Source organism: Lepus europaeus, chromosome 2 (assembly GCF_033115175.1).
Source record: "Lepus europaeus isolate LE1 chromosome 2, mLepTim1.pri, whole genome shotgun sequence".
Taxonomy (NCBI): Eukaryota; Metazoa; Chordata; class Mammalia; order Lagomorpha; family Leporidae; genus Lepus; species Lepus europaeus.
In genome coordinates, this window is record NC_084828.1 from 32,855,940 (window position 1) to 32,882,604 (window position 26,665).

Here is a 26,665-nt window from a genome sequence, read left to right on the forward strand (position 1 = left end):
AAAGTGAAGCTATACATTGTTTCCTTTAAGTGAAAAAGTAATTTTCAACTTGGTAAGGAAGGAAAAAAAATCCCACATGATGGTTACTATGATAAGAACAAATATTCTACCCATGAAATTATCAATAAGGCAAAAGAATCTGTGCTGGTTTTGCTGCTACATCTCAAACTGCATTTAAAAATAACCTATGATTCATAAAGGAAAACTGATCAATATTTTGGAAGCAATTCCATATATATAAATTGTATTGGAGTGTATGCCTATAGTTATATCTTACTATCAGTTCTTGTTGTTTAATCATCTACAGCATCAAATTTGTAAATTACAATTATCAAAGGGGTGTACATACAGATAAAAATGCAGTACAAATTTTCTATAACAAGTGTGGTTTCAGGCATTCACTGGAGGTCTAGGAATTAAATCATTATGATCTTTCTGATTCTCTTTCTACATTTCTTGTTTTTAACGTATCAGTGACAATCAGTAGTATGATGAAGAGAGCTGTCAGTTAGCCAGGTGTATAATATAATAAAATGTAGTATTTATATAACATTGTCATCATACCAAGCCAGGAATAAAGAATGTAATATCCCTACTTTTTAGTGAACCCAAGGATACGAAGAGCTCTTGGCCAGTGCCACCCAGAAGGTAAGTGGTTGAATTTCATTTACAGTGAACTAAAGGTATCTTCTTTTACCAGGTCACAATGCCTAGTGGAACCAAATTTTAATATATCTGTGTTTATTTATAAGATAAGGATGACTGCTGTCTCTTGTCTCTGCTGACTTTTTCCCTCTCCAGAATTTTGGATGGTATTAAAATTTGTTTTGAAGTAAATAATACTTATGTATGTCTAAAAAAAAAACACAAATTTATGTCTAAACAATATGACAAAGATTTAGCATTTTAAACATGATTAGAGATAATACAAAGATGTTTCATAAACATCCAGAAAATAGCTTAAGTCTCTCAAACTCAACTAAATAAATTGTCTTGGACTTTAGAAGGCTATTCTTGAGTCAATTTGCATACTTGTTAATGATCAAGTATCTTTGATTCCACACATGGAAAAATCAAAAGACTTTAGGGAAGAGATTTAACTGAATTACTGTTCTTTCTTTTTTTAATATTTCTAAACTCCAAATCAAAAGAATCAGAATCCTACACTAAACCTACCACCTAATCAAAGACCTCAATAATTCTTTTAATCTAAAATGTACCAATGTGTTTCAGTTTGATCCATTTGCTAGAATTTAATTTACATTTACTATTATGAAGCAAACTTGAAAAGCAATGTACTGGTGTTTCTAGTAGATAAATGCTCTTCTGCAGAATGCTGTAGGGTAGGAGACGTTAATAGGATTCAAACAGATTTAAAATATGACCTTCTTCCAAAAAAGAATTGATATACTTGGAAGGATTGATTGATTTATTTGAAAGTCAGAATTACAGAGAGAGAAACACACACACACACACACACACACAGATCTTCCATCAGCCGGTTCACTCCCTAGATGACCGTAATGGCCAAGGGTGGGCCAGACCAAAGCCAGGATCCCAGAGCTTCATCTAGGTCTCCCACTGAGGTGCAGGGGCCCAACCATTTGTGGAATCTTCCAGTGTTTTCCCCAGGCCATTAGCGGAGAGCTGGACTGGAAGAAAAGCAGTCAGGACTAGAACTGGTGCCCATTTGGGACGTTGGCATCATAGGTGGTGATTTTACCTGCTATGACACAACATCAGCCCTATTTTTTTTTAAAAAGAAAAGAAAAACACTTGGAAAGTGTTCAGAAAGACTACTGGGAAAACAAGTTTTACCTGTGGGATGATGTTAAGTTTGCCACGAAGATCATGGAGTCCAATACTGGATATGTCAATACCATCAATAATAATTTTGCCTCCTGACCCCTCCACAATTCTAAATAAGCAATTTGACAGTGTTGACTTGCCTGCTCCAGTCCTTCCCACAATTCCAATCTAAAAGGAAATAATCAAAAACAGCTCATGATGAACTTTTCATAAGAGAACAGGGCCTCTTCTCCGTAACAAATACATCCGATGTCAGGTTAGCTGGATGTAATTTTGCCAACCAGAATATCCTTGAGTGGTACAGAAAATGCCATGTGACTTCTAAGGACTCAATCTCTCTACCAAGACACTCACATTCACTTTAGCTAGTATGCTTTTCCTCTAGTTTTGGGTAATTACCATTTTTCTTGATTTGGATCCGGTTTGAGTGTATCCGTAGAGGTTCAAGTGTTGAAAGTTAATCCATTGTGAGGCAGTAAGAGGATAGAAGTTAATCTGACCCTCAAGGGATCTCTGGGAAGCCACTAGGATTAGAGAAACGCATCAGGGCACAGCCCTCATGACTGAGTCCTGGTGGCTTTATAAGAGGGAGAGAGACCAGGCGACAGACTCGGCACACACCCTGTCTCCTGCCATGGGACACCCTGCACTGTCTCAGGACTCTGCCAGCAAAAGGACTGCCACCAGATATGGGTCCTTGAGCCTCTACAACTGTGGGTCAAAGGAACCGTTTTTTCACTTCAAATTTATCCGGCCTCAGGTTTTTGGGATAGTAACCAAAATAGACAAATAAATCACCTAACTACAGAACGCCAGTAGCCCCAGGAGGAGCAGGCCAGCCCTGACTGACCCTTGAATATTAAAAGTGAGGGAAATGGATGCACTGATAATGGGGTACTTTAACTAGAACGTCCAGATTGGATCTCTACTCTTCTTCCCCCTCCTGAAACACACAGGGTACTGGAACCTTTTCCCAGATAGGCTAGAAAATCCAATGGCATGCATGCAAATTTCTCTGATGCATCAAAACAACTCTGTCTTAGAGCAATTGAGGGGAGCCACAGATAGTGTTTAAGGATCCTGGGCTCATGGCCAAAACAATTAGCTTGTCTTAAACATCCTAGTGATTGAATATGTTCCTTTGGCCGTGAGAATTACAGCAATCTTTTTGGCTACTGATTCATGACTTGGCATTAATAGGAACATTAGGAAGAAAGAATAGTGATGTGGAAGGTTTGCCCTAGTAAAAAGAACCTTGAATCTTAAATCTGACCAAAAAAAAAAAAAAAAAAATCAGAAAAAAAAAAACCCAGAAACTTGTTGAATTAGTAGGTTTAATCAAAATTCCAGAATAATTTTATTTATTATCAACATATTTCTGTTTGAGACACCATTGCAGTAGACCTGTTTAGAGGGTTAGAAAAATGCCTCTCAGAGGTTATAAAAGACAAACCTCTGAGAGAGGAAAAGTGAGGCACTGCTGGTTTTTTTTGTTTCTGGTTTTTGATTTATAGTTATTTGTAATATACCTTTCCAATTAGGAAATAACATGTTTTTATAAAACATTTTGAAAAAATGTGGAGAAAATATAGAAGAAAGCAAAAAGTTCATTTGAAATTCATCACTGAGATGCAACCACTATTTCTGTTTTATTACTATTCTAGTATTTTTGCTAATATGGTCACCTGTTTGGTTGTTTAAAATACAAATATCATATTATCAACAGTTTTATATGTAGTATTCATTAACTAATTTCATCTCAAGCATCTTTTCCTTTGGCTAACTGTCTGGGAAAACATATCATTGACTTTACAAATATTCTGTCATACAATTTTAGTATATTTTAAGTAACTATTTACTATTGCAATACACTTTATAGAGGAAGTAAAAGTAAGTACACTAAAGTAATATTTCACAATAGTGTATGAGAAATTTAAGAATATATGCATTTTTCTTTATACAGGAAAAACTTTTTCTATACAGACCATTTTAACAAAAGACCACCTTGTAGTGAATGTCATATTACACGTAACAATGGATGTGTTCATTTAAAAAATAAAATGAAACATATGAAGTATATGTAGTACCTTCTCTTCCCCATGAGTCTGGAAAGTGATATCTTGTAATACTAAACCAAGATCATCTCGATACCGGGCCTGATAATTCACAAATTCCACTATTCCTTTACTGGGCCATTGTGATGGAGGCCTTCTAGGCATTATCCATGGTGCCTTAAAACGAAGAAATGCTCTTTAAACTAAAATTATGGTTAAAAAAAAAAAGAAAAAAACAAAACTACATTCTCTCCCACACATCAAAAATATATTTCTTAACCCTATAAACAAAAGCAAGGATAAATGACAGACGACATTTGTAGATACTGGTTAGCTGAAATAGTTTAAACATCACCAATATAAAACTTCTCATCTCTGCCAAGCGAGCAATGTTTGGTTTCTGCTTCTGTTTGAAATGATGCTGTGTTTTGGTTGTGGTCCAAAGCTTCAAAGCACTGTTTGGCATTTCCTTTCTTCTATGGAGCTCTCACCATTCACATGTGACAGATCTGGTAAAATACTAGTTAGGTTGAATCTTGCTTGCCTCCACTCCGTCATCTTTGTATGAATCGAATTTTTCACGCGTGCCCCCCCCCCCCTTTTTTTAACGGTTTTTTAGCTGATGTTCTTGAAGAGCAGTGAGTACCTAGAACTGTGCCACTAATGAAAGGAAATCTCATCAAAGAAGGTACATTTCTTTACAGAGCTGTGTCATACCATCCTTTGGGCACTCTGCTGGGAAAGTAGAATCAAGTCTCAAATAATGCCTTTTAATTGTATCCTCTAGGATTTAGATGTAGGACAGTACTGTATCATACCTCTGTGAATGTAAAATATCTTGTACCTGCTTCATGATACGTAGTAGTGACTGTGCTTTATCAGAGCTGTTTTTAATGATGTTATTCTAGAATGTTTTCTTTACAGATGATTGAGAAGCTAATTAAAAAAAATGGTGCCAGGTACCACGACAGTAACAAAACTTTGCTGTTTTCGGGGTTTTGTTTTTTTACCTTTTTTCTTTTTTCTTTTTTTTTTTTTTTTTTAATGGAGTGTGCTAGATGTCTCTATAATTTTGTTCAAATGACTGCAGAACCTGGAAAAGCTGTTGCTGCTATTGATACATAACATACTGCTATTACTGGTCTTTTTATATAAATATATATATATATATACATATATATAATTGAATTTTTGGAAACTTTAGCTGTGCTGTCAACTTTGAGAAAAGTATCCCAGTTTACCGTGTTGAGTTGGCATTGTACAGAAATTAACAGCCATATTGGTCTAGAAACGTTAAACTTAATTTTTTTTTCCATTTGTACAGGGGTAACGCACTGTATTAAATATGTAAGGTCTTATCTACGTGGGTTTGATTACAGAACTAATAAAGTATTCTCTAAATAATGAAAAAAAAAAAAACTTCTCATCTCGTTCTAACAAATTCTTAGAGGGACTGCTGTTGTGGCTTAACAGGTTAATTTACCACCACTGATGCCTGAATCCCATATATGAACATGGGTTCAAGTCCCAGCTGCTCCACTTCCATTCCAACTCCCTGCTAATGCACCTGGGAAGGCAGCAGAAGATGGCCCAAGTGATTGGGCTGCTGTACTCACATGGGAGACGCCATGGAGTTCCCCTGGCTTTTGCCTAGCTCAGCCCTGGCTACTGTGGTCATTTTGGAAGTGAAGCAGTGGATGAAAGATCTCGTTCTCTCTCTATCTCGCCTTTTTCTTTCTCTCTCTTTGTCACTTTGCCATTCAAATACATGAATCTTTTTTAAAAAAGAAATTTTAGAAATCAATTTGTAGAGACAACAAGTCTTCCCATTTCCTGTCAAGTTATTCAGAAAATCTTTCTAAAATCCCATACATAGGATAAGGAACCTGAAATATTTGCTGAAATGAGAACAGTCTGCCATTCATCCATTAAATACTGAGTGTTTATAATGTCAGTCACTGTTTTAGTTGCTGGAGATTTAGCAATAAGGAAGTCAGATAAAAACACTCCTCTTAATAGAGAGTGAATGCAGTGGGAAGAGTCAGAAAGAACCAGTGGCATATGGTTACCAGGAAAAGAGGAGGGGTGCTGGGAGGTGGGGTGCCACTTTAAGTAGAGTAGTTAGGAAAAGCATGATTGGACATGGTGAGGGAACAAGCCATGTGGATATCAAAAGAGCCTTTCAGGAAAAGCAACTGACTACTTGTAACTAACTCTTGTGTTGAAGACCAAAGATAGGGGCTGCAGAACTATTGGAAGGACAGCAGGAGGCAGAACACACAGAGGAGCCTGGTGCCTGCACAGTGAGGTGCAATCTTTTACACGCAAGGGAGTGAACTCCAATGTCTGATACATTAAATAAAGCAAGGACGAAGCTCTTGTGAGATACAAGATGATGTATTTATACACCAGTATTTCATTATTCACAATTCGGAAGGGAATAACATGCAAAGATATATACAACTTAGAAATAATACATATTAGTATGTATTATTTATTGTTATATATATATACACATAATAATAATACACATTAGTCATTAGATGGCAAATTAGATTGAGCATCTTCAGTTGAATTCTGGTGTCCAGATGTTGTGAAGGCAGACTAATGTTTCATGATTCGTGTTAGAAGAAAAGGAAGGCCTAGGGAAGAATCCAGACGGAGAATCAATGTCCAACTTGGTGTTGGAGGATGAACACACTCAGAGGCGTTGAGGAGCAAGAAGGTGGTGATACTAAGAGGTAGGAATTTGAAAAGATGGTTAATGGATCAAGGTTGGAAGGCAGGAAGAGAGAATACCGAGAAGACAACAGAAATGTTAGGACTTTTAAAGATTATTTATAGAGATTATTAGAGAGAGAGAAGAGAGAATTGAGAATTGTCCCATTTGCTGGCTCACTCTTCAAATGCCTGTAACAGCTGGGGGACTGCAGGTCTCCCACATGGGTGGCAGGGACCCAAGCACTAGAGCTATCACCTGCCACTTCACAGGGCACACACTAGCAGGAAGTTGGAATAGGGAGTGATGCCGGGACTTTGATTTCAGTATAGACTACAGGTGTCTCAAGCAACATCTTCAAAACTACGCCAAATTCTGGCACCTAGATTTTTATGTGGAGGAAGCACATGGCTTCCTCAGACTTATGAGCAAAAGAGGAAAGACACCTTCTTAGAGGATTGAAGATCCAGAAGTTCAAGTCACCTTTACCATCTGTCCTATTCATTAATAGATTTTAGAGGCAGAGGTAACCCAGATGAGCTAAATATACACATAATTAGGTATTATAAACTCGGCCAGTAGTGTGATTCTTTGTCCTCCCCACATTGTAATTAAAGAGAACAAAACAGATGGATTTATTCTCTTTTCCTCCTCTTTCATGGAAATGTTAATTAATTAAAAACTGTGTAGAATATAAGTAATTTTGAGATGACTCTATTATGACACTTTTCTCAGTGACCACTAACTATGGCCGTAAGTTGTATATTTTATCCTATACCAGCAGAAGACAAATCATTATGTCTTTTTATAAAAGCGTATTTCAATTTTATCACTCACTGAAATAGATTTATATATTACAATTTATGGAATGCCTAATTTAATTTAGCAGTGTTTTTGTTTCCATTAAAATGGTACATAAAGTACTAGTGCATTTTATCATTATTTTGGTTATAGTTCCCTTAAAATGCTATTACAGCATGATTTTGGAAATGGAGGATTTATTCAAAGTTTATTTTTATAAATGTCAGTTTAAGGTACAAAACATTTTAATCCTTCATCCATTGGTTTGTTATTTGGCAGTTCTTACCTCTTTCTCTATATTTTCATATTCACAAATTCTTTCAATGGAGACAGCATTGGTTTCAATTTCACATGCCTTCCTTACCCAAAAGTTCAGAGAGTGAGTAATCTGGAGAAGATGGGGATGGGGGAAAGCAGAAATTGAATGCATGCTCATTAGTCTTTTACATAATAAAAATTATGCTTTATTTTTTATAAAATCTCATATTTTCAATTTTCATATACTTTACCTCTTGATTATTTAGCTAACATAGAAGCAAGTATGTTTACACATGTACATACCTGCATCTCTTAAATTGCATTAAACTCATTAATATCATAAATCATGGAATTCTGTGGCATAAGACTGGATGAATGTAGTTCAAAAATTTGAGATCTATGCATACAGGGGCTATTCAATGAGTGCATGAATTAAAAAGTGCATGGATGGCCGGCACCGCGGCTCAATAGGCTAATCCTCCGCCTTGCGGTGCCGGCACACCGGGTTCTAGTCCCAGTCGGGGCGCCGGATTCTGTCCCAGTTGCCCCTCTTCCAGGCCAGCTCTCTGCTATGGCCCGGGAGTGCAGTGGAGGATGGCCCAAATGCTTGGGCCCTGCACCCCATGGGAGACCAGGAGAAGCACCTGGCTCCTGCCTTGGGATCAGCGTGGTGCGCTGGCCGCAGTGCGCCGGCCGCGGCGGCCATTGGAGGGTGAACCAACGGCAAAGGAAGACCTTTCCCTCTGTCTCTCTCTTTCACTGTCCACTCTGCCTGTCAAAAAAAAAAATTTTACCAAAAGAAATTTCTTTTTGTTCCATTTTCCCAGAAACTTTTATATACTTGGTGTACAGATGTCTAAGATGGATGAGGTGTACATTAAGAAATGTACAACCTTATAAGAGAGGGAGCAGGAGATGGGAGGGTTGTGGGTGGGAGGGAAGTTATGGGGTGAAAAAGCCACTGTAATCCAAAAGCTGTACTTTGGAAATTTATATTTATTAAATGAAAGTTAAAAAAAAATTCTACAACCTTAGTGAGAAACAAAAATAGTGCACGAAATACTTCAGGCTCTTCATTCCTTTCCATCATAAGGAAGATTCCCCTAGCACTCTGACTATTTACAGTCCCCACTTGCTTTTTTTTTTTTTTTAACTCCACTTTCTTCTCACCTTCCCAACAAATGTAGGATCTCCAAGGTTGCAACTTCAAGCCTAATTCTGACAGTCATTGAAGTTTGGCAGTGTTTAGGAGGTGGGTTTGATTTGGATTTCCCAGATGGCTGCTGACAGTGAGTTATTTTTTCATAAATATGTGGTCCATTTGCATTTCTTCTTCTGAAAGCTGTCTAGCCAGATCATTTATCTATTTCTTAACTGGATTATTTGGGGGTGTTTTGCAAATGTTTCATGTTTTGTCTCAAATGTGGAAGCTAAAAAAAAATTGATCTGACTGTAGTATGTTGATCACAAGAGGTTGGAAAAGGGGTGGTGTTAGGAATGGATAAAGAGAAATTGCATAATGGGCATTCAAAACACAGAAGGCTAAAAGGAGTTAAGTCCTAGTGTGTCACAACTCAGAGGCATGATTATAGTTCACAATAACCTATTGTATAGTTTATGAAAAAGTCAGAGAGAGGCACTTGAAGGCTCCAAACAAAAGAAATGATAAGGTAATAAAAATGCTGATTGCTCTGATCAGTTCATGCTGTATACGTGTGTGAGCATTTCACACTGTTCTTAAATATATACATGTACAGCCATCTCATGTTCACCAAAGTAAAATTCATAAACAGCTGAACCCTGTTTCTTCTTGATTGCCAATCCATATAGTGGCCCCAGCTGACTTCGACAGATGTGGGGCCCTTGAAAGTATTTATTTTACCCACCTACTTCACTATAGAAATAATAACTTCTGGTTATGGGGTTCTCTGCTCCAGGCCTCACCCAAGTACATGTACCATTTTCTGCTTCCAGAAGTTTAAGTTCTGAATCTGAAATGCAAGTGGCCTCAAGCGTCTTGGATACAAGACTGAGGATATACACTCAAATCATCTAGGCTTAAACAATGCGGAATTTTATAATGCAGTTTAAATAGCATTTGCCATTTGGCAAAGGGCTCATGAACACATGCATACCAGTAATGCTTTACAGCGTAATATAAAATAGGGCTTCTTAGGGAAAAATTGATATTCAGAAGAGAAGCAGCACATACATTTTCCCCAGAGCTTGCATTATCTCTGTTAGGCAGGGCAAATTGGACTCACAGCCCTAGGGGAGAGGGCCTTACCTCTTTAACTCTCTATAAATCTATCAGGATAGGGGAGCAGAGAACTGCTGCATCAGTGTGTTAACAGCAGGTGGTTCCTGGCCCTGCCTGTGCCCAGCACTGGGTAGCAGACTCCCCTGTGAGCTAACTCCAAATCCGCTGAGCCAGTTTCCTGCTGCCACCGAAAGAGAGGAAGAAATGAGCCTCCAGGGTAATCCAGATCTGTCTCCCATTACTTAGTTAATAGAATCTATAACTCAGACAGGCAACAGAGAGGAGTTTAATTAATTGGATTCTAAACATACCATATACCAGCAAATCATTATTACTTACATTTAGGGCATAGGATATAGACAAACCAACTATTGCTGAATCTATGGAATTGCCAGCCAGCACAGCAAGCAGTGCAGCAAAGAGCACCATTAGGTTGCCAAGAAATTCAAGCCTAACAGACAGCCACCTGCAATATATGGAACAGATTCTGAGGAACCAAGGTAAAAAAGTTTTAAGGCAACTAGTGCTAACTTGCCTCTGGGAAATCAAAAAGCATACATCAACTGCTGTGTTCTAACCCCTCCCCTTACTCGTAATTTAGTCAAACAGGATGTTGTCACAACGACAGCTCAAAGAATTCTTCTGCCCCAAAATGTACCTTACTTGTGCAGATCTTTGCTTTAAAAGTTAATCAGAATGACGAAGCAAAAGAAAAGAATGCTAGTCAAAATGTCAACTGTATTTTTAAAACTTCTGCAGGAAAATCAATTACTTTTTCTATTACATATACTTTTTATATGATAAAGTCTCTAAAAATTAAGATGTGCTCAACTACTGTTTACTATTTCATTTTTCTTCATGTGAAATTACAAATTCAAATTTTAAAATGGCATAAAATAATACATATAGATGATGTCTAAACATATAAATAAAACATAGCATGTATTATATCATCAGTAGTTCTAATAGCACCCTGCATGTTCTTCAAAAAACTTTGACTTCTGTTTTCATATAGAGTATACCTTTTATGTGATTATGAATACATATAATTCAACTTAAATGTATATTATGTACTAGAAAATATTTGAGGCTTTCATGTATAGGTGTGTTGATATGACTCACCTGTTTGCAATTACGTTATTGTAGAAGCAGACCAAGTTCTCATTCACCACCTCTTTGTTTTGCTGGATGAACCTCTGTTCGTGTCCAAACGCTCTGATAGTAGACACCCCTGACAAGGTCTCACCAAAGTGGGAAATAATAGGTGAGCGAGACGCTCCTGCCAATCGTCGAATCTGTCGTGAGCTTGCCACGTAGTATCTCTGCTCAGAAGACACAGAGGCAGTTGGGGAGGTGCAGTGAGAAAGGTTCCCTGGTTTAGAGACTGCAAGACTCCTGGGTTGTGAGTGAAAGATTGACCTGCTACAAATATGTCCAAGTCTCAGCCTCCAGGATCTGTGAGCACGACCACAGTGGAAACAGGATTTTTGTAAACATAAATGAAGGATCTCTCGATGAGATCACAGTGGAGTGTGGAGGGAGCCTAAATCCCACGCTGAATGTCTTTATAGGAGACAGAAGAAAAGTCACAAACGCAGGGAGAAGGCCATGTGAAGACAGTGGCAGAGATTAGAGACCTGACACCAAGTCCAGGAAAACACCAGAGATTGTGGCAGCCACAAGGAGCTAGAAGGAAGCAGGAGCCAGATCCTCCCTCAGTGCCTCGAGAAAGAAAATCAGCCCTCCCAACACATTGATCTTGGACTTCTGGCAGCCACAACTGAGACGGAGAATAAATTCCTGTTGTTGAAACCACCTAGCACACTGTTACCGGAACCTTAGGAAATGAACAAGTGCTTGGTATTAGTGAAATGTTCCAATTCTGAAGAGCACATGTGGAACATAATGAGGTAAAACTTCACTTGGATAACTCTCTCAAATGACCATGGGGAGTGAACCAGCGGATGGAAAACCTCTCCTTCTCTCTCTGCGTAACTCTTTCAAATAAATAAATAAATCTTAAAAAAAAAAAAAAAAGATGCCCACTGGGACGCCTGTATACCATTACAGTGCCTGGGTTGGAATCCCCGCACTGCTTCTGACTCCAGCATCCTGTTAAGGTACACCCTGGAAGACAGCAGGGGCCCTGCTACTCACATGGGAGACATGCACTGATTTCCTGGCTCGTGACTTTGACCTGACCCAGTCCTGGATGTTGTGGAAATTTGGGGAGTGAACCAGGGAATGGAAGATCTATCTATGTCTCTTTCTCTACCTCTCTATCTCTATCTCTGTCTCTGTCTCTGTCTCTGTGTGTGTGTGTGTGTGTCACTCTGCTTTTAAATAAATACATATTTCTAGAAAGATCAATAGTTTCTCAAATATGAGATCATCACATAAAATTTCACTTACAACTTTTGTTTATAATCAGATATAATTGGTCTCTGTCTCCAGTTTCATTGAGGAGACAGTTTGTGAACTCCTAAAATAGCTTCCTACTATTTCCTATCCTAGCAATATAATAAATCCAAAGTACATGGGTGAATCCGGTCTCTGCACTATGTTGGTAGAGAATGTTTCCCACAGAAAATGAAGTAAGACCTAGGCCATGAAAGAAAAATAAGACCTAGACAGAAATGACAAAGAAAACATATGAAGTAGAAGAATGACAACATAGATAAATCAATGAGAAAGGAATTAACACGGTGGAATCAGTAGATTTCACATCAATATGAGTTAAAAAAATGGGGTCTAAAACTGTATTTGACCGTGGACACATACGTTATTAATACAAATAAACATCCAGGGACTTACTTGAATGGTGAAATAGAATATAATTAAGGGAACAACAGCCAGTATGAAGAGTGGTAAAGCTCCCACAATGACCAAAACTGTTCCGATAACATCCAGTGTACAGTTCAACCAGGTCCGTAAGTAGTAATGGAAACGCACATCAACTATAAACATATCCTGGAAAAATTGATATCAGGTCACTTTCTTTTTAACTCTTCATGCTTTAGGATCAAGGGGAGAAGAAATATACCGTTCAATAGAAAAGCTTATTCACGTGTGACGATTTGATTGCTATTAAGTCTAACTGCATGGCTTTTGCCCACTCCTATATATTTTTCTCCTGTAGGCAACTGTAACAAATAAAAGCCTCTTCTAATAAAAAGGTGAGTGACTGTGAGCAAGTAATCTAGATTTTCCATTGATGATAACAATTAATCATACAACCAAAGTCAGACCCTAATGAAAGAACAGAGTCCATAACTAGGATTCCAGTAGCTGGGTTTTCCAAATCCAGTATTCGGGGCATCGGGCTACTCCTACTTACTACTCAAAAATTTATAAAACTCTCCAGGACACTATTATGTCCTACAAACATGTACAGTACCTTTTTGATTTGCAAAAGACATAGAAAAGCAATATAATCTTCCTTTACAAAATTAGAAACTGAAAGGTAGAAGTGGATTATAGGAGTGAGAGGAGGTCAGTGGGAAGGCCATGTCATTCACACTTTGTTTCATGTAACAATCAAATCTATGGTTATGCTACAAGGTATGACCTAAGGAATTCTGAGGAATAGGGAGATACCAAACTGATAGGAAAAGTAGAGATGGTATTTTATTAATTCTGTCTTGCTTTTCCTTGGGGATCTCATATACCAAATAATGTAACAGTCCCATATTCTCATGTATCTTCCTGTCTGTCATTAGAATTTGTTTTCCAATACTCCCATCTGCCCAAGACTCAGTTATCTGGAACTTTATTGTTTAAAAATATCATTGTTTATTAGGGTAACAATATGAAATGTTTGCTGGGGAAAACCTATGCTAAACAAAAACTTAACTTCGTAGGATGGCATATTTTTACAAATAGGATTAAACACAGGTCACCATATTTAGATATAATTTTAAAAAAAATTTTATTAGTATAAAGAGAACAGATTTCATGTATTTCAGGGCCACAATTCTAAGTAGATAATATTTCTTCTTTCCCTCCCTCTCTCCCTCAAGCTCCTTCCCTCTTTCCTCTTATTTTCTTAATTTTTGCAAAAACATAATTTCAGTCCACTCTATAATCACACGCTTAATGCACTACTTACCTTGGTGAATCGACTGATGATCTGGCCTATGGGGTTGGTTTCAAAAAACTGGAGGGGGAGATGTAGTACATTATTCAACAGCTGAGCGTACACTGTTCGTGAGGCAGCCAGGGATCCTCTGCTGAGAACATAGGCTCCAGAGCAGACGAAGAGACCTAAACATAAGTTGTTATCAGGATCATAGTAGCATCTTAAAGAAATGTTGTGCTTTAACCCTTAAAACTTACAATAGGATTTTAAGATTGAAAACTCAAACATTATACTTAAAAATGTGAAACTGTGGACCAGTGTCTAAAATGGTACATATAAAATTATTTCTGCTGGTTTACCATGTTACCAGCATACAGCTGTTTCTGTTCACAGTTACAGGCTCTAGAGAAATGCACAGAAACTAAGAGATCAATCTGACAGAGAATTTTAGAACGATTAACCTCATGATGTCTTGTGGGACAGTGGGTAGCCAGTGGTGCTATTAGTCAAACAGGTAAGTTCTCTCAGCTTCCGGGTTCATGGTGCAGCTGCTCCCTTGTGTTCAATGGGATAGCTCTGAACAATGAATTAAAATAAGACACACGACACTTCCAGACCAGAGCTGGTATCAGACCTGCTCCAGCTCCTATTCCCTTTGTGCATTGCCTGCCAAATGGTACATGGATTTCTCCTCCAACTTGAGTTCTTAGGCTTAGCAGTGTTCCTTTCATGACCAATAGTGGACATGTGATATGACTGCACAGCAAAAATGTTCTGGTGTGGTATGCTATTGAGACTTGCCTGGTGGAAGGGACTGAAAAGGCAGATTATATATTTTCAAATATATATAAAATGGCGACCCAAATTGTGTTCTTTATAATCTTATTTGTAAAAAAAAAAATCAGCCTAGAAAGTTGAGGCTCTGTTTCATACAGATTTCATTCTCAAATTTATTTCTAAATCTTGGGACATTTATAATTGACATAATTATAATTTATAATATCATATCTTAAACATGTAACAAAAGAACCATTGAAACTGCTATAATATAGCTACAATATATAGAAACTGCTACAATATATGTTATATATATAAAATATATATATTTATATGCTTTATGAGTAATTTTAGTGGAAGTAGTTGGGGCGTTGGCGCAGTAGAGTGGCAGGTTAAGCCACTGCCTACAGTGTATGCATCCCATATGGGCACTGATTCAAGTCCCTGCTGCTCCGCTTCTGATCTAGCTCCCTGCTGATGTACCTAGGAAAGCAGCAGAAGATGGCCCAACTCCTTGGCACCTGCACCCACACAGGAGACCCAGAAAAAGCTCCTGGCTCCTGGCTTCGGAATGGCCCAGTTCCAGCCATCGCAGCCATTTGGGGAGTGAACCAGCAGATGGAAGACCTCTCTCTCTCTCTCTCTCTCTCTCTGCCTCTGCCTCTGCCTTTCCCTCTAACTCCACGTTTCAAGTAAAATAAATACATTTTTAAAAAGGAAAAAAAAAGAAGCTGGAAACAGAACTTGCAAAATCATTACTAGAGATAAGCTCAAAAAGAGCTAGCCAAGGTGTAATAAGAAAGAGAGGAAAAAGAGTCCCAGTGGCTAGTTCAAGTATGGGTCTGTGACCCAGGTTGTTTCAAAGGAGCAATTTCGAGGATAGATGGAAGCGGAGGGTGGGGTGTGTGGGAATTTTTGGTTGGAGACATTGCCATCATCATGTGAAACTGGAGAATTAAACCAATGAGAAAAACAAGTAGAGGTGACAAACAGAGCTGTGGATCTTTTACTTGAGCCTTTGGGTGGAGCGTGTTTCAAGATCTATGCCTAGGGCCGGCACCGCAGCTCAATAGGCTAATCCTCTGCCTTGCAGCGCCGGCACACCAGGTTCTAGTCCCGGTCGGGGCGCCGGATTCTGTCCCGGTTGCCCCTCTTCCAGGCCAGCTCTCTGCTGTGGCCCGGGAGTGCAGTGGAGGATGGCCCAAGTGCTTGGGCCCTGCACCTGCATGGGAGACCAGGAGAAGCACCTGGCTCCTGCCTTGGGATCAGCGTGGTGCGCCGGCCACAGCGCGCCGGCCGTGGCGGCCATTGGAGGGTGAACCAATGGCAAAGGAAGACCTTTCTCTCTGTCTCTCTCTCTCTCACTGTCCACTCTGCCTGTCAAAAAAAATAAAAAAAAAAATAAATCTATGCCTCTTCAGGTTTGAGAGCCGATGAATCTCCCTGTTATTTAAGTCAGTTTACTTTTGAGCCTCATTGGACACACATTTGCTCCATTGCACTCTAACGCACAAAATTGCTTATAAAAATATTTTGTCCATATGATCCTTGTTGCCTTGTAGTATCATGTCTAAAACAAACAAAATGAAAACAGTGACTCTTCACTACCTCAGATTAGCTATTTTTGGATCTTTAAACAGTATCAAATATTGCCATTTACTAATTTTTCGGTGTTAAATATTTTCTATTATTTTCCTCCCCCCTTCATCCTTACTTCTCTTTCCCTCTCTCAAAATTAATCAGATTCTCACCTTGTTTCCTCCAATAAATATTCAGTGTTTACACTATTATAAAACACATATGAGAGGTATTCAAAAAGCTCCTGGAATAGGCACATTATAAAAACTAGTATGTCAGGATTCCAATTGTCTTTGCACCAAAACAAACTGATTTTTAAATTCTGTTTTCTCTAAAAAAATTTTTTTTTATTAAACTTTTATTTAATGAATATAAATTTCCAAAGTATAGCTTGTGGGTTACAATGGCTTCCCCCCTCCCATAACTTCCCGCCCGCCCGCAACCCTCCCCCCTCCCACTCCCTTTCCCCTTCCATTCATGTAAAGATTCATTTTCAATTCTCTTTGTATACAGAAGATCAATTTAGTATATATTAGGTAAAGGTTTCAACATTTTGCCCATATAGCAACATCGAGTGAAAAAACTACCATTGGATTACTAATTATAGCATTAAATAGCAATGTACAGCACATTAAAGACAGAGATCCTACATAATTTTTTTTTTCAAAATAATTAATTTTCTATGCCATTTCCATTTTAACACCAGGTTGTTTTTTTTTTTTTCATTTCCAATTCTCTTTATATACAGAAGATCACTTCAGTATATAATTAGCAAAGACCTCATCAGTCTGCGCCCACACAGAAACGCAAAGTATAAAAATACTGTTTCAGTACCAGTCATAGCATCACTTGGCTTTAGACGACACATTAGGGACAGATCCCGCATGGGGTGTAAGTACACAGTGACTCCTGTTGCTGACTTAACAATTTGACACTCCTGTTCATGGCGTCAGTAATCTCCCTAGGCTCTAGCAAATGGTGGAGTTAGAAATGTGCAGGGGATTCCAACACAATTCCATCAAGATGGCATGTACCAATGCCATCGCACTGGTCCAAGTGATCAATTTCAGCTCACAATTGATAGCTCTGATAGGTCTAAGAGTCAAAGAGATCACACAAACAAGACAAGTATCTGCTAATACTAACTGATAGAATCAAAAAGGGAGAGAAAGATCCAACATGGGAAGTGGGATACACAGCAGACTCATAGGATGGCAGATGTCCTAAACAACACTCCGGCCTCAGAATCAGCCCTCAAGGCATTCAGATCTGGCTGAAGAGCCCATGAGAGTATAGCAGGCATGGAAAGCCAAGATATCATGGGAAAAAAAAAAAAGACCTAAATGAATGATCTCTGTGAGTGAGATCCCAGTGGAAAGAACGGGGCCATCAAAGAAGGAGATACCCTTCTCCGAAGGGAGGAGAGAACCTCCACTTTGACTATGACCCTATCGGAATAAGACCAAAGTCAGCGAACTCTAAAGGCTTCCATAGCCCTGGCAACTCATGACTAGAGCCTAGGGAGATTACTGTTTTCTCTAAAAAATTTTTGATATTCCCTCATAATATTCATGAAGTTTAGTAATTTTTGGTGCATGTACTACTAATTTTCCACATGCTTAGCTTGCTATGCAATGAGGCCTTATTCCCAATCATATCAATAACTAGCCAATCTCTTTGCCTATACTCAGTCATCACATATTCTATTGTTTCCTTCACCCATTTTAGCCTTGTCCCCTCTGCAACACAAACAATTTCTTTGAAATCCTCTATCTTCCTGCTCCAAATCAGAGGGTTTGCTGGAACAGGCATTTGTATTTTTCCATTTTGGGCAATATTTTAGCACAGTATGTACATAATAATTTTCTTCTCCACTTATTGAAACTCATTTTATATGAGAGTTGAACTTCCTGAACTCTTACGTTAATTTTTTTCTTATCATTCATTTTCCATCCCTGTTTTCATGTACCTTTGGGATAATTCATTCTACTATATCTTCTTACATTGGCACTATCCTTTTAAATCCTTTACATTGTCTTGTTCTCCAGCTAATTTATGGATGTAATATATTGAATCTCTGGAGATATTAATCCAACCATGTCAAGTTTCTCTTCTATTTCATATATGATTTCTTTACTTCTGGGCTCAGTTGATTCTATTTACACTGTTAGTTTGATTAAAGTGCATCCATCATTATCCGTTTATACATCAGAGGCAGGATAACTTAATTAATTAATACACCTGATGTGGATTTCTTCAGCCAAAGGGTACATTAATTACCCCCAACATATCTGTCTCCTTAAATGGAAGGGCTTGGTGCAGGCTCAGCTTCAGTGAGAGGGTACAACATTGGATGTCCACATACTGAGATCCAGATGTGCAGGCTGAGGCTTTTCCAAGCTCACAATCAGGCGGCTTTCTTCTATGCATGTCACTCGGGCTGGAAGCTCTCATTCCTTCTTTAACCACCAGCTTTCTGATTCTCATCACTCTACTACCACACCAGTGGCAGTAGACACTGATGGCAGTGGGGGTGTCATAGGAGAGATTAACAGGCTAGCAGAACAATGCACTAGCAAATTACTTGGATGAACTGATTGCAACTGAATTCTACTCTCTCCACCTGTGACCTTGAGTTTAGAATTTTCTCATGGCTTGACTGCCCATGACTCTTTTCTGTTGCACCTTGTCCAGTGTTTGTTTCTGGCCACAGGTTCTTCTGCCCTTGATTATCTGCCTATTGCTTATGTAGAAATTTATCATGCTGTAATCCCTTGAAGTTTTTTCTTATAAGTATTCACTGGCATTTCACTGAAATTTTGTAAAGTTAGTAAAATAAATGACCCACTCAGTCATTTTTAACTGGAAGCAGTAGTATACCTTTTATACATTCTGCTTGGAAAATAAGGTGCCTATATTTTAAATAATTTGTTTGAGAGAGGGAGGGGAAGGGGAAGGAGAGGGAGAAGGGGAGGGAGAGGAGGAGGAGGAGGAGAAGGAGGAAAAGGAGAAGGAGAAGAAGAGAAAGACAAAGACAACAGATACATTCCCTAAATGCATGCAATGCCAAGGTTGGATGGGCTGAAGCTGGGAATTAGAAATGCCATCCAAATCTCCCATTTAGATAGCAGGAATAGAATTCCTTGAACCATCACTGCTGCCTCCCAGGCTCTGAATTAGCAGCAAGCTGAAATCAAGACACAGAGCTAGGAACTGAACCCCAGCACTCCAAAGTAGGAAATGGATATCTTAACTGCTGGCTAAATACCTATTTCCAAAGAGCCTATATTTCAAAAACTGAGTTGGAATAAAGAAAGCCCTAATAGCAAGATATAAAACATAACAGGTTAGAGGGGTGTAGAGTGTCTTAGAAATTTGAGAGCAAATAGCTGAGATCTGATATGTCAAGTATCCTTCAGAAATCATATTTTAATATTTCAACCAAATATGACCTATGCCTACACTGAATCATTACAGTGCTAAGCTAATAAGACCTTTGTTTAAAATTATTAATAATCTGAGAGAGAGAGAGAGAGAGCAAGAGAACTAGAGAGGACTCCCATCTTTGGTTCATTCCCCAAATGGCTACAATGGCTGAAGCTGAGCTGGACTAAAGCCAGGAGTCAGGAACTCATTCCAGTTCTCCCACATAGGTGCGGGGATATAACTACATAAGCCATCACCTGATTCCACTCATAATGTGCATTCCCAGGAGGCTGGAGTCAGGAGCCAGAGCCAGGACTTGAATCCAGGCAATCTTACATGGGATATGAGAATCTTAACATCTAGCCTAAATTCCCATCCTTCAGCATTAGAATTTAAGCTCCTTAACAGTCTCACCTCTTGGTATTCACATTGCTTACGACTCTCACATACATAGACAGTGACTATGTAGTCAAGAATGTTGAATCCTGCATGTTTTAACATACATGCCTCAGTTTCCTTCACTATACAATGGGGATAATATCTTTCTAAATAATTATCGTCAAGATTAAATGAGAACAACATGTAAATCATTTAATGTTGGCTATGTTGCTGACACCTACAAGTGTTGGGTTACTCTCGAAAATGTGGTAAATGGAAAACATATATATTTGAATTATCTTCAAATATTAAGAAAATATGGCATATAACACATCTGCATCCCATAGGCACCTAGAGGGATGGACAACACCTGTGCCTCCCTTTCTTTTCTGTTATCTTAGGAATCTGAACAAAGCCTTGGGTTGCAGCCAGTCGTCAATTCCCCTGACCCAATACTAAGGATGCCTTTTACTCTTGTCTTTCAGTTTGAGTAAGACACACACATATAAATGAAATGTTTCTGTTTGTATCTGTAAAAAAATGGCATAGATTTTATTTGAAATAATATGATGCTGAATGCTTATGTCGGAATCAATAACATCAGCAAAAGAAATGAGAAAGCAGGTGACTATTTTTTACCTTGTATTAGTCCCAATAAGCCATAGATACTAAGTTTATTGCTTCTGATCTGCTTCCATTCTGTAAACTCAGTCATGTGTTTTGCTTCCTTTGCCCAGGCACTAAGCCACAGATTCTGACAAATGCTCATCAAATTCTGCCCTAAGTAAGTGGCCACAATCAGCCCCACCCAGAGCCAGCCAAAGGCCTGGAGGTACTTCACAATGATTGAAAACTTCACCTAAAGACAAAATTGATGCAAGAATTAGAAATAGCCAGAAATGTTAGGCTGTGACATGACATTTCTGAATAAAGTGTCATTCCTGATAGTTTCTGATTAGGACCCATTAGACAAATATTACAATGCAGGATTTTAAAGCTGTACTTTAAAATCAAACATGACAGATCTATGTGCTATTCTGATATTTTCTAAATTTTGTCTTGTTGGTCATGTTAATAACTCCTCTAACCCTCAGTTGACTCATCTATAAACTGAATCATGACAGCAACCTCTTTATAAGTACATGTAAAGTATCAAGCACAGTCCTAAGCACTTGAAAGCAGTCAATTCATTTTAATAACTATCAGCAGTAAAATATATTTCTGGATGTAACTAAATACCATGCACTGCTAACTAAACACCACTATCATACCCGACAATTTAATTTATTTAAACTATTTTATAGTAACCTTCCTCAAATAATAAATGCATATGACTAATTAATAATGCAATGTACTATTTTACATTTCAGCTATTAATAATAAATAACATTAATTCTTCTGGTGCTTACCCCACCAACAGGGATCTTTTCCTTTTTCATTGAGAACTGTTTTCTGTGATCCAATGATGGCCTGATAAAGCAAGATAATATTTGCCTTTTAGATTTAGATGATCCAAACTTTTTTTTAAAAAAGTTATATATTAACCATTTTACTGTGTATTCTTCTACATATTTACCTTAACAAAAACCTGGCTTGCCTAGACTATAATATAGTTCCTTGAATCTTTTTTTTTTTTAAACTTTTTTTTTTTTTTGACAGGCAGAGTGGACAGTGAGAGAGAGAGACAAAGAGAAGGGTCTTCCTTTGCCGTTGGTTCATCCTCCAATGGCTGCTGTGGCCAGCGCACCACGCTGATCCGAAGCAGGAGCCAGGTGCTTCTCCTGGTCTCCCATGGGGTGCAGGGCCCAAGCACTTGGGCCATCCTCCACTGCACTCCTGGGCCATAGCAGAGAGCTGGCCTGGAAGAGGGGAAACCGGGACAGAATCCGGTGCCCCAATCGGGACTAGAACCTGGTGTGCCGGCGCCGCTAGGCGGAGGATTAGCCTGTTGAGCCACGGCGCCAGCCTCCTTGAATCTTATCAAAGGGAGACTGCTTTATCCTTTCATACATCAGTTTAAGACCAGGACATCTTTGTCTGATTTTTTATTTTCTTCTAAATAATTACCCTTCAGATTCAAGCCAAGTTAGGAGATCATTTAAGCTAATGCCATCAAGTTGTATTATACTCTACCCCTTCTTATCTATTCCTTTCCTGGCATATGAACAAATTAGCCTCTAAGTCGTTTTGCCTACTTGGTTCTGCCATGATCCTGGGTGATGTCACGGCTTACAAGGCAAGTGTCTTAAACTCAACCTTTTCCCAAGTTCACGACCTCCACATGCCCAGGGTCATTCATCTGCATTCTGTTTTGGCCAACCATTCTCATGACCTTAAACCATGTGTCTTATTGCCTGGAACTATCCCACCTCTGCACACCCAAGCCTAGATTTCTCAATATTTGACCATGACCACTTTTATTTCTCAGTTGTAAATCCAGTAACTCCCACTTCATGTGGTTTTATTCCATTTAGATTCCCAGTTCCCAAAACCAACATTTTGCTCTTAGATGATCAATGGGACTGGTTTACCATGGAGTTTTCTTCTTTTAGCATTGACTATCCCACATTTTAGGAAATACTTTACTTCCTAGAAATCCTACACCCTCTCTCTAATTCCCTTACTACTGACTGCTTCCCACCAGCCTACAGGGAAAAACACATTCTTCTCGCTTTAAAATCAATACCATCACAACCAAAGCAATCACACTGTCAACTCTATGTGACACCCTCCCACTACCTGCCGGTTGCTATCCTACTTCTTGCTTTCCTTTCGTAGTAAACCATTTTTCCTCCAAACCACCTATTCCTTCCCGAATTTTCTGGCATCTGATAAAACTTCTTTCAGCAAGGACACCAATAAACTCTTATTGATATGTCCATTGGATTTTTTGAACATTCTTTCACTTAAATTCTCCATGGCATTTAACATTCTTGATCCCACCCTTGTTCGAAAGCCCCTTCCGTTTCGTTTTCATTTACCACCACACCTTCATATTTTCCTCCCTTCTGTCTGATCCTCTATTAGTTTTGTTAATTTTCTTTCTCTGCCTTCTTAACTTTGTGCTTCCTGGAGGTCCAGTCCAACCACTTTTTCTTTTGTATCTTTTGCATACTCCTGAGCAATGACCTCCATGCTCACTGGTTCACTGACATCCTTCTCTGTGCATCTCTCAAATTGGTGTGTCTACTCTGTATCTTTTCCCTGAGTTTCAGTTCCACATGCCAAATTTCTACTTTCATCTAACTTTTCTCTTTGCTTACTTGTCTCACATACATTCAAAACCAAACCTGTTATTATTTTTCTTCTTTCTGTAAAGCTTTCTCTGGCTTTGCAAAGTGCCACAACATTTCCTTCATCCCAATCCTGGCAGCTTCGTAACAAAGCACCAAATAGTTGTCAATTTTATCTTCTAAATATCTCTGTAATTTCATTATCAAGGAAACATTTAGAAAATATCAATCAGCATGAAGAAGAGTAAGAAGAAAGGAAGAAAGGGGACGGAGAAGAACGAAAGATAGAAGAGAGAGAGAGGAAAGAAAACCAATTCATAACTCTCCAATTCAAAGATAATCTGTGCTAACATACTATTGCATGATGTTAGTCTTTTATTTGTATGCATTGAGAGTGATAATATAACTGTTGACCTATAACTGGTCATTTTTTAAAAAATTATATGCAGTCTTTTAACTCAATAAACATGAGGAGACATCAAAAAGTTCATGGAAAATTAATTAAAGGGTAAGTTTATTGTGGTGCAGAAAAATTTAAAAACGTATGCAAACTTTTTTCTATAATAGGCACTTTCTATGAACTTTTTTTTCTTTTTTTTTCTTTGACAGGTAGAGTTATAGACAGTGAGAGTGAGAGACAGAGAGAAAGGTCTTCCTTCCGTTGGTTCACCCCTCAAATGGCCACTACGGCCCGTGCTGTGCCGATCCGAAGCCAGGAGCCAGGTGTTTCTTCCTGGTCTCCCATGCGGGTGCAGAGGCCCAAGCACTTGGGCCATCCTCCACTGCCTTCCCAGGCCACAGCAGAGAGCTGGACTAGAAGAGGAGCAGCTGGGATTAGAACCCGGCGTCCATATGGGATGCTGACGCCGCAGGCAGAGGATTAGCCAAGTGAGCAACTGGCGCCGGCCTCATGAACTTTTTAAAGTCTCCTCATATAATCAGATATTCTTCTGTGACACCATTATATTATATAATGTAACAGCATTATAATTTATAATACTTTATCTTGTGTATAAGTTAGTGAACACCAATACTTATATTAGATGCAATTTTCTTCCATCTTAATTATTTCCATACCAATGGAATCTCTGATTGTCCCTTGTAATAACTTCCTGCACACAGAAGCATGGAGTATGTCAAACTCTATGTTGTTTGATATAGCTACTCTCAATATGACCCCTAGAAATTCTGAACTAGTGTGTACTCTCCTCAGAAGATCTTGAGAACTTCTTATTTCCCTGTGTTTTCCATGTTATCTAACAGAGTAAGAAATACCTTGTATGATCAGCCCTTCTTGACACTGGCACTAATGTTAAGAAAGATTCCTTAGCCGCGGCTCAATAGGCTAATCCTCCGCCTAGCGGCGCCAGCACACCGGGTTCTAGTCCCGGTTGGGGCGCCGGATTCTGTCCCGGTTGCCCCTCTTCCAGGCCAGCTCTCTGCTATGGCCCAGGAGTGCAGTGGAGGATGGCCCAAGTGCTTGGGCCCTGCACCCCATGGGAGACCAGGAGAAGCACCTGGCTCCTGCCATCGGATCAGCGCGGTGCGCCAGCCACAGCGTGCAGGCCGCGGCGGCCATTGGAGGGTGAACCAATGGCAAAGGAAGACCTTTCTCTCTGTCTCTCTCTCTCTCACTATCCACTCTGCCTGTCAAAAAAAAAAAAAAAAAAAAAGATTCCGTGGGAGGTTTCAGGACCCACCCTTGGTAGAACGATCAGCCTTAGCATCAGCAAAAGATACACTGTTTAACAGACACTTTCATTGGAATAGTTCCTGGTCTCTGATTTGGGTTAATTACTGTCATCATCCTTCAAGCCCTTGGCATGGTTTCTATTTGGATAAGCAAATTTAATATTGGTGTCAAGCCAAAAAATTAATCCTTAATGTAGCTGGACATAAAATGCTATGAAATCCAACAGTTAAAAGGGAATTAAAACTTCCTAATTAGATGTAACTAACAAAGAGCAATAATTTATCAGATACAATCCAGGAAGGTATTGCTTTTCCAAACAGAAATGCTATTTATTCCTTTTCCACAAAAGCAGTGCGTTTTGTTCTGGATGCTTTGCTGTTAATAACAGATTTTATCTGAGTCCCTTGCATGAGTAGAACATGTTAGGTTGGTAGAGAAGCTTTAAAAATTAGGCTTGTTCTAGTCCTCAGGTATTCTCAAGAAAAACTGTCACAATGCCCATTTATATATTTTTGTGTAAAAGGTATAAAATTAACTTTTTGAAACCATAATCCCTGAATTGAGCACTCAATTGCAAAGTGTAGGGTCTGTATGGAAGGATTAAAGTGACAATATTTGCCATGAAAGTCAGAAAGGGGTGGTCTAGACACTAAGAATAACAGGCCTAGTATATTTCATTCAGAGCACATAGTAAGACACCTAAGGAAATAATTAATATGCATGATATAAATTCAGATAAAAATTATGGAATCAGTTCAAAACATCTTGATCTTATTAGAAAACTGAACCAGTGTCATTATTATAACTCTAGTTCTTAAATTGAGATATTAAGGGTTTTCAGGGATTATTCAAACAACCCTGGCTCTGCTCCTAATTCCTGATGGAAAGTTAGTTTCCTCTCAAATTTTTGCATGAGGGAAACTCATGGCATTTCACCTCAGCACATCCTCTCATTGTGGAGAGGTTTCAACTATTGAAATATCCCTGCCCATGTGTAACTTCCAAATCCGAGTGCATCTTAAATCTGAACTAATCAGAAATAAAAATGGCAAGAGAAAATAGCATAGACACTAACAAACTAAGAGCTAGCACCATGGTGTAGCAGGTAAAGCCACCGCCTGCAGTTCCAGCATCTCCTATAGACACTGGTTCGAGTCCCAGCTGTTTCACTTCCTATTCAGCTCCCTGCTATGGCCTGAGAAAGCAGTGGAATATGGCCTAAGTACTTGGGCCCCTGCATCCGCATAGGAGACCTGGAGGAAGCTCCTGGCTCTTTGCTTCAGATTGGTCCATCTCTGGCCATTTGCAGCCATTTGAGGAGTGAACCAGTGGATGGAAGAATTCTCTCTATCTCTGCCTCTCTTGTAACTCTCTGCCTTTCAAATAAATAAATAAATAATTCTTTTTTTTTAAAGAAGTTACAAACTATGATAACCAAATGATTGGAAAAACTGAAATAGATTTTTGAAGCATGAGATAAAAATGATTTCATTGCCTTTTCACAAACAACAAGACCTGCAAAGAAGATTAACGGACCTAAAATAAGCTGGAGCTGATGCATCTTCCCCAAACACCTCAAAGAGAAAGCTTGACTCTGGGTT

The 26,665-nt window shown here is 38.8% G+C and overlaps 1 protein-coding gene across 1 annotated transcript in view; it reads right to left on the bottom strand.

Moving 5' to 3' along the window:
• The window catches only part of LOC133750704 (multidrug resistance-associated protein 1-like), a 102,122-nt gene that overhangs the window by 4,223 nt on the left and 71,234 nt on the right, over nucleotides 1-26,665 (bottom strand). Inside the window, exons 17-25 of the mRNA XM_062180355.1 lie at nucleotides 21,548-21,608; nucleotides 20,778-20,997; nucleotides 14,010-14,164; nucleotides 12,716-12,871; nucleotides 11,024-11,223; nucleotides 10,241-10,367; nucleotides 7,670-7,771; nucleotides 3,897-4,040; nucleotides 1,819-1,977 (exon numbers count right to left, since the gene is read on the bottom strand). Coding sequence (XP_062036339.1) covers nucleotides 1,819-1,977; nucleotides 3,897-4,040; nucleotides 7,670-7,771; nucleotides 10,241-10,367; nucleotides 11,024-11,223; nucleotides 12,716-12,871; nucleotides 14,010-14,164; nucleotides 20,778-20,997; nucleotides 21,548-21,608 — 1,324 coding nt within the window. The remainder of the gene's footprint in view (nucleotides 1-1,818; nucleotides 1,978-3,896; nucleotides 4,041-7,669; nucleotides 7,772-10,240; nucleotides 10,368-11,023; nucleotides 11,224-12,715; nucleotides 12,872-14,009; nucleotides 14,165-20,777; nucleotides 20,998-21,547; nucleotides 21,609-26,665) is intronic.